Below are 8514 nucleotides of genomic sequence, written 5' to 3' on the forward strand. Positions count from 1 at the left end.
TCTCAGAGAATGAAGAAATATTTGAAAACCAAGTAATTTAGTTAGCAGAAAGGCCTGTCGGATAGTTGGAACATTGACAGTAGTCGACCCAGAACATTCTTACCTGGTAAACAAACTACATGGAAGGTTAGATTCTATTTAGAAAGTGGTCTGGCAGGCACAGAATTAGACCCCACACTGCGAGGAGCTGGCCCGGTGACAGGGAGGGTTGATGGCATCCTGCTTTGGGAGCCTGATGTATCTGTCTTCATATTAGAAACATTCCCGCCAGCCTGAGCCTTATTGTTACCCTAAAGAGTTCTTATTGTGAGCCGATTGTTGACTCTTGGACTCTCCTTTTTAAATATTTCTAGGGTTGACAATTCTCCCTTTTTGATCAACAGAGTTTGTTAGTGATCTTTATTTTTTCTTTACATTTTTCTGTTTTCTTAACATAACTCATATATTATTTCTATAAGGAGAAAAAAGTTTTCTTAAGAAAAAAGGGTCTGTCATACAGAGTGAAGTAAGTCAGAAAGAAAGACAAATATTGTATGCTAACTCACATATATGGAATCTAAAAATGGTACTGATGAACTCAGTGACAAGAACAAGGACGCAGGTGCAGAGAATGGACTGGAGAACTCGAGGTTTGGGGGGGCTGGGGGTGAAGGGGAAGCTGAGATGGAGTGAGAGAGTAGCATAGACATATATATACTACCAACTGTAAAATAGATAGCCAGTGGGAAGTCGCTGTATAACAAAGGGAGTTCAACTCGAGGATGGATGATGCCTTAGAGGACTGGGACGGGGAGGGTGGGGGGAGTCGAGGGAGAGAGGGGATACGGGGATATGTGTATAAATACAGATGACTGACCTTGGTGTACCTCAAAAACTGGTACAAGAGTGTAATGCAATTATATTCCAATTAAAAAAAAGAAAAACAAAATAAAATAAAATAAAAATTAAAAAAAGAAAAACAGAAAAGGAAAAAGGGACTTCCCTGGTGGTCCAGTGGGTAAGACTCTTTGCTCCCAATGCAGGGGGCTCAGGTGTGACCCCTGGTCTGGGAACTAGACCCCACATGCATGCCGCAACTAAGAGTCCATATGCCACAACTGAAGATCCCACATGCTGCAACTAAGACCCAGCACAGCCGAAATAAATAATAATTAAAAAAAAAAGAAAAAGAAAAGAAAAAAGGAAAAAGAGCATAGCCTTTGGAATCCTGCAGACATGGGTGTGAATGCTGGCTGTAGCCCTTTCTCTCTCTCTGGCTGTGCACATACTACTTTACCTCCTTGAGCCTCAGTTTCCTCATCTGTAAAGAATGGGTATAACACTCCCTCCCTCTCTTATGGGGTTGTTATGAATAAAGTATGTGAAAGCACCTGATACATGGTTGTCACTCACTAAATCAGTTCTCTCCCAAGGAGAAGAAAATGCATGTTGCCCTGAAACCCCTGAAAATTTTCTAATTTTACACGTGCAAGGTTTCAGAGCTGCAAAATTATGAAGATACTGTGTATGCATATGTGTAGGTGTGTGCAGGAAGAAAGGGAATATTCGAATAAAACTGTTAAAAGGATGAACAACTATGCGAGTGTACTTAATACCACTGAATTGTGCACTTAAAAATGGTTGGGACTGCTGTCATGGTGCCTTGGGGGAAGAAGTTGGTGTTTTGCCAGGCACTGGTGCTGAGGACGCGGTCCAGGTGGCCCCTGGCCTCTTCCTACCCACCCCTCAGGCAGCCTTTTCTCCCCTCATCTGGCAGGATGAGGCGTGCAGGCCTGGGTGAAGGAGTACCTCCTGGCAACTATGGGAACTCTGGCGATCCTAATAGTGGGTATAGTGCCTGTGAAGAAGAAAACGAGAGACTCACGGAAAGTCTTAGAAACAAAGTAACTGCTATAAAATCTCTTTCCATTGAAATAGGCCACAAAGTTAAACATCAAAATAAATTATTAGCTGAAATGGATTCACAGTTTGATTCTACAACTGGATTTCTAGGTAAAACTATGGGAAAACTGAAGATTTTATCCAGAGGGAGCCAAACAAAGGTGTTGTGCTATATGATGCTGTTTTCATTGTTTGTCTTTTTTGTCATTTATTGGATTATTAAACTGAGGTGATGCAAGTAAGTGTGTTTGGAATTTGTTCCAACTTAATGGCTTGGAGTACCACTTCAGTAAAAAATCAGCATCAGGACATTCTTAAATTTCAAATAATACTATGGCTTTTTCCATCAAAGATTACTGAATTTTACTTGTTTTATAAATCACATTTGATAATACAGTGCTCTTTGAATACTGTTTCTTAGCGATTCATTTTTTGCCCCTGTTTTCAGGGGTACTGAGGTGGTCCAAGGTCAGTCTAGCCCTAACAACTTTTCTTTTCCTGTTTTTTTGCTGTCACATTAAATAGCAGTATAATATTCTGTTGTTACCATAAATGTAGGTTTGTGTTCCACATAAAGAAACTTAGAGGGAGAATACAGTGCCTGGAGAGCCTGGTGCTGAGCTCTGGAGGTGGTGAGCAAGTTTGTAATGGGTGGTAAATGTCATTTCCTGAGCTGTCATTGCCCCTGGTGATGTACTCTCCTTTCCTCCTTTATTTGGTTAACATTCTAGGCTGATTTCTTTTTACCTACAGTTTTCCTAAGAATTTTTGATGATATGACCCTTCTTCTGCCTCTTCCCAAGGACCTCATTCTTTAATAAAACTTGTTATTTTGGCATATTTCTGGTAGGGTCCAAAACAAATGTGTACCAGTGTAGTGGTCATTTTGTATTAACTTTGTATGTCTACCATTGACTTGGCTTATAATAGTTTTATGATTTTAGCTACTTAGGCCATTTGGTTATCATTTATGACAGAATAATGTGAAGCTGAAGTGATTGCTAAGCTCTGAATGGAAATAAAATGTTCAAGAAAAGTAATTGCCTCTGCTTTATTATGTGCTCAAAATAAATACTGGAATACTCAGCTGTTGAACTTGGGGTTAAGAACACTGTTGCTTTCATCCAGTGTATTTGTCTATAGAAAACAAAATGCAAAAGTGGATTGCTGAATAGAAAGATATTAAAATGTTGTAAAATATTCTGTATTGCTACTATTTTGGAATTTGCCCATTTATGGGCTCCAAAAATAAAATTTTTAATGAAATATAAAAAAAATGGAATGGTAATTTTATGTTAACTAATTTTATCACACCAAAAAATGTTTTTAAAAAAAAACTGCTAAGAGTGAGAACACTCCTTTTCTTTCTCACACCTTTTAAGCCTTGGATTTTCTCAGGTAAAGATGCAAAGCCACATTTTATATTTTCTTAGTTTCAGTCAAAGGGGCTATTTCTACCTGTGTTCATTCAACTGTTCCAGTAAATATAGATCAACATACAGTATGAAAAATGTTTTCTTTTACTTGTATATTAGAAAGAAAAAAACCTCAATTCTTATACATCTTTGACCACTGATACAAGCTGGTTCTCCAGTCAGGGTAGCTGGGGCAGGAAGCAATAGGGTGTAATTAGAGGTAGGGGCGGGTGCGGGGGAAGGGAGGTGCGGGGTCTGGGCGGTGGGAACATGTGGAAAAGGAGAGCGCCCTTGACTTCCTTTCCTGTGGACCTCACTTTCAACCACTTCTGCTTCTTTTCATCATAGTCTTAACGAACGTTTTATCCACACACTGGCTCCACACTTGGAGAATATGCTGGGGGAAGGAATTGCAGTGTTTCGGCTCTTGAATCCTTGGACAGCCATCTGCTGCTGCCTGGGTCGATCTGACTTGGGCGGTCAGAGTAGCTGTGATTTATCCAGGTCCTACTGTGTGCAAGCACAGATGTGCCGTCCTCTGTGCTTTGCCTGTATTTCTCACAGTGACCCGCTAAGGTGGGCATGATTACCTGCATTTTATAAATGTGGAAGCTGAGATCCAGGGAGGCTGGTGTTTTGCCTAAAGCCTCACTGCTAATAAGTGGCAAAATCAGGGTCCAGAGTTTGATCTGTTTAACCTCTGAAGTCCATGTTCTTTTCATCATGCTTGGTGGGTGACTTCACTTGTTTTAACTGTAACATAAAAACAAGGGGAAGAGAAAAGAAGGCAGTGGAACTGGGCTAGATTGATGGTTCTGGCTGCATATTGGACTCTTCTAGGAAGCTTGAAAAAGCACACAGAATCCCTGCCCTACTGCCAGGGATTCCAGCTCAGGTCCTGGTGTGCTTTAAAACTGCCCGGGTGATTTTAAAGGGCAAGTGGGTTGAGAACTGCTGGTCTACACCAGTGCTTCTCAAACTTGAACTGTATCCAGTCCACTTGGGTTTGTGTTAAAATGCAGATTCTGATCCAGCAGGCCTGGGTGTGGCCTGAGATGCTCCGTTTCTAACAAGCTCCCAGGTATTGCTGCTGCTGCTGCTGCGTGGACCACACTTTGAATAGGGAGGGTCTTAATGACCTCTAGGTTTCTGTGCCCTTCTGACACGCTGTGCAGTGCAGAAAGCAGTTCTGAAGCACAGGTGTTCTGTTCTGTATCCACCAAGCTTCCAGCACTCCTATATCCTGTCATCCTTATCTGTTACAAATGAGCGGTATTTCTGTTGGCGGTCAAAATATGAAAGCTGAACACCAGCACTGATGGACCATGGGACATAGTGAAGGGGCATGGACTATGCGTGGCTTCATATCCCAGTTCTGATGTTCACCAGCTGTGTGAGTTCAGGCAAGTTACTTGATCTCTCTGAGTCTTAATTTCCTCAACGCCAAATTCAGGATAATAAACCCTTATTGCATCGGGATATGGGGAAGATAGAGACAAAGCATTTTGTACCAATAGGTGCCCAACAAATGGCAACTGCTGTTATCTTGGTGGACTTTCCAAGTTGATCTAATCCTATGATAGAACTCCCTGCAAGTCAGAGGAACCTTGATCTGTGTCCTCTGCACAAAGCAGAGTCTGCCTTTGATCTGAATGTCAGGTGATGCTATGACATAAGACATCTCAAGACACAGGACCTTCGGGCCAATGTCCTTGCCTAGAGAACGATGGGGCAGAGAAACCCTTTGTTTCCGCCCTTCTCTGGATTGTTAGATTATCTCCCCATCTCTGTTCCTTGCCTACCTGTGGAAATTCCCCAGTGATTTTTGGTATAAAAATGGAGAAGAATAGTTCTTAAGGTATTGGTTCAATGCTGCTATCAGACTAATCGTTAGTAGTAATTTATTGTCAGTATTAATTGGGTGCCCAGGTGCCAGGAATGCAGGGACAAACAATACCTTCACAATCTCTTTCACCCTGGAGTTTGTCAAGGGGGTGGGAGCAGATGTTGAACAAATAAAACATACAGTTGCCATTGTAGAAAGTGCTATGAAGGGAAAGAACAAGGCTTCCTGAAAGAAGATACTGAAGAGCTTGTGGCACCATCAGTTTTCACTTAAAAAAAGCCTTGCGATCGTCTATGTGTAGACTGGGTTGGAGCAGGGCAGGAGGGAGGAGGACAGGCAGTTAGGAGCTCTGCCAGCAGTCCAGGCCCCGGTGGTGGCCGTGGAGCGGGGAGAAGTTGGTGGAATCAAGACTGGGGGCGAATTCCCTTCATTTGTCTTCATTATCGTAAAACGTCAGCTTGTAGTTTGAATAGTTTTATAATTTTCCCCCTTTTATTCAATACAGAAGACACCATGTCATCACCGCAGAAAATTCTAACTAGTTGTGTGGTTTTTAGGCCAGTGGTTTCCTCTCTGTATGTCTCCATCTGTCCATCCATCCATCCCTCTGTCCATCCATCCATTCTCTAAAATAGTGGTAGTGGCAAATGAACTTATTTACAAAACAGAAATAGAGTCACAGATGTAGAAAACAAACTTATGGTTACCAAGGGGGAAACAGGGGAAGGGATAAATTGGGAGATTGGGATTGACACATACACACTACTATATATAAAAGAGAGAACTAATAAGAACCTATTGCATAGCACAGGGAACTCTACTCAGTACTCTGTAATGACCTATATGGGAAAAGAATCTAAAAAAGAGTGAATATATGTATATGTATAACTGATTCGCTTTGCTGTACAGCAGAAGCTAACATGACATTGTTACTCCAATAAAAATTTTTTAAAAATAGTGGTAGTGGTAGCAGGTATTGGTATCAACAGGGTGTAACGTTCTTTCTTGGCCTGTCTTTGGGGACTCCAAGACAAATTAAATGTATTCACAAATAAAAAACTTTTAAGCTTCAAATGAGGAGTAGAAGCTGAAAGTTTAATACTGAGGGTGAGATTTCCTGTTCTTCAAGAACTCTTGACTCCCTTTCTTCTGGGCCAGCACAGGTCAGTGAAATTAAAATCGTACTTCAAGCCCAGGATGCATGAGTCAGGAAAGGTCAAGGCCACAGGCCCCTCAAGGCAGAACTACAAAGCCAAGCTGATTTTGATGCCCAGGCACCCTCCCTGGCTCTAAACCGTGGGAATTGAGAGGCAGCTGGAGCGTGACTCACCTGCGTCATGTTCCAGCTGCCTCACCTGCTAACTCTGAATGACACATGCTGGGTCGCAGTTATCCCTGGACCACCGCATTCAGAGCCACGCTGGAATGACTTACACACCTTAAATTTAAATAGCTCAGTTGTCTCACGAAACTAGTACTAGCGTAAAAACATTTAGAAAATAAAACTTCAAATGTTGCAGGTCAGGACATTTGGGACCAGAGAGGTCAATTCATGGACCTAAGGTCACACGGCTGGCTACTTGGCAAGCCCCAAGAGCCTGAAGTTAGGGACAAGGAGAATTTCTTTGGGATGGTATTGTTCGGGAGTTGTAGGATTCTGCTTCCGAGGCAGAGATAGCCATTTGTTTGAATCTGAGGGTGGAGTTTCAGATTCTACTCCGGTGCATTCCACGATGGTTGATGCCTTCGTGGCCTCTTCTCTGAGGTTTCCCATAATTTGCACTAGACAGTTCGCTGTGAGGACTCCATGCTCTTAATCCTCTAAATCTTAAGGATTCAGGGAAACCAAGGGCAGTTCCTCGTCTCGGAAAAGTTGGGAACCCCTGATGTCAAGGCTGGTTAGCTTAAAATGATTTGTAAGAAATCAGAGAATAATGTAAATACTAATATAACATCCATCGGATTCCTGCAACCCAGAATTAATGACTATTAACACTTCCTTCAAGGTATTTTGAGAATCTTTTTTTTCTTTAGAATGGCTCAGGCATTGTAAGATACAGGCTGAATCTACCTTCTTGCTTGATCAGCCAGATTTCTATCAAATTAGAATATAGAACTAGGATGAGAAAGAGAGATTTTTTTTTATATGGTACATAAATGGATCATGTGTTGAGTTCTGACACATGCTTATTATCACTGTGTTTTAAATTGCATTTTGTGATTGGAACTATAAAAAAGGAGATTTTAATTTACATACTCTTTTTTGCTATTTTCACTTCCCCTTAACACAGGGAATTAACCTGGGGATTTTTGTTTGTTTTCTGGCAGAAGATGCTTAAGTTTAAAAAAAAAAATCAGAGAGTAAAAGTTCAGTTTGCAGATTTCCAGTGACAGACATTAAAGAGAGCTAGAAAACTGTGGAAAGTGTAAGTTCAGTTTTGTTGCCTACACTTTACTTTCAATGTTAAGTTCTGGAAACAGGTTTGAATGGGGAGTCAGGAAGTCCGTATTCTAGAATGTGTGCTGCCACTAATGCTCTGTAGGACTGCTGGGCCATCCCTTTACCTCTTGAGGCTGATAACCTAACCTTTTATGATTTTGGAATAACTTGATTCCACTGTCTGCTCCTTTACAGTCTTTGATTATAGTTTTACCCTTCGGTACCTTGACCAATTGGTCCTGATTTCCTCCATCACGTATAGCAACAACAGTGAGCTATGGACACCACGGGATGATGACAAACTAGGCTAGTTTATATGCAAAACACATTGCCTGGGTGTTGTGCATGCCCTGGACAGCCACCCCGGGACCAGCTCTGCCCTGAGGGTCAAGGTCTACCTGTTCCTGGATCTTAGTGCCACCTCCAGGCATCCCTCTGTGTATTGGCTTGAAATGTGACTTTCTTGGTGACAAGAAGTGCAGTTTTCATTCACTTACCAAACATGTTATCAGCACGTTCTTTTATTCATGGCACTGTTTTTCACCTTTATATGAAGAATAGCCTCAAAGGTAAGTTTCTTTAGCAATTCCTTAACTGCCAGAACTCTTTCCTGACTAAAATCTCAGTCCTGCATCTCACCTAAAAAACAAAACAACTCTAAAGCCATCACTCCCACTTGGTGCTTCTCTAATGCCATCGGGTCACTAAGGGAAGCAGTCAATACTCACCAGGCATTCAGGGCTAATCTTGTGAATTCTTCTAAGAGTTTAGGGTCGGGACTGAGGGAGTGGGTCATCCTGGTTTCAAAGCCAGCACTCTGGACATCAGCTCTAGGCAAGCCTCTTCCTTCTGATTCTGTAAAGCAGGAGAAATACTCTCCTTCCACAAGCCCTGGTACTGTCAGGCAGAAAGAACCACTCCAAGGAGGAGAC

The 8514-nt window shown here is 41.9% G+C and overlaps 1 protein-coding gene across 1 annotated transcript; it reads left to right on the plus strand.

Moving 5' to 3' along the window:
• The first annotated feature begins 1757 nt into the window (after positions 1-1757).
• Positions 1758-2114, plus strand: LOC130854818 (BET1 homolog). Its single transcript, XM_057737674.1, has one exon. It carries the CDS (start codon positions 1758-1760, stop codon positions 2112-2114), a length of 357 nt encoding a protein of 118 aa, XP_057593657.1.
• The last annotated feature ends 6400 nt before the right edge of the window (positions 2115-8514 follow it).

This window comes from Hippopotamus amphibius, chromosome 6 (assembly GCF_030028045.1).
Source record: "Hippopotamus amphibius kiboko isolate mHipAmp2 chromosome 6, mHipAmp2.hap2, whole genome shotgun sequence".
In the NCBI taxonomy this organism is placed as follows: domain Eukaryota; kingdom Metazoa; phylum Chordata; class Mammalia; order Artiodactyla; family Hippopotamidae; genus Hippopotamus; species Hippopotamus amphibius.

Coding starts and splice junctions, on each gene's coding strand:
- LOC130854818 (XM_057737674.1), top strand. CDS start 1,758: ATGAGGCGTGCAGGCCTGGGTGAAGGAGTACCTCCTGGCAACTATGGG.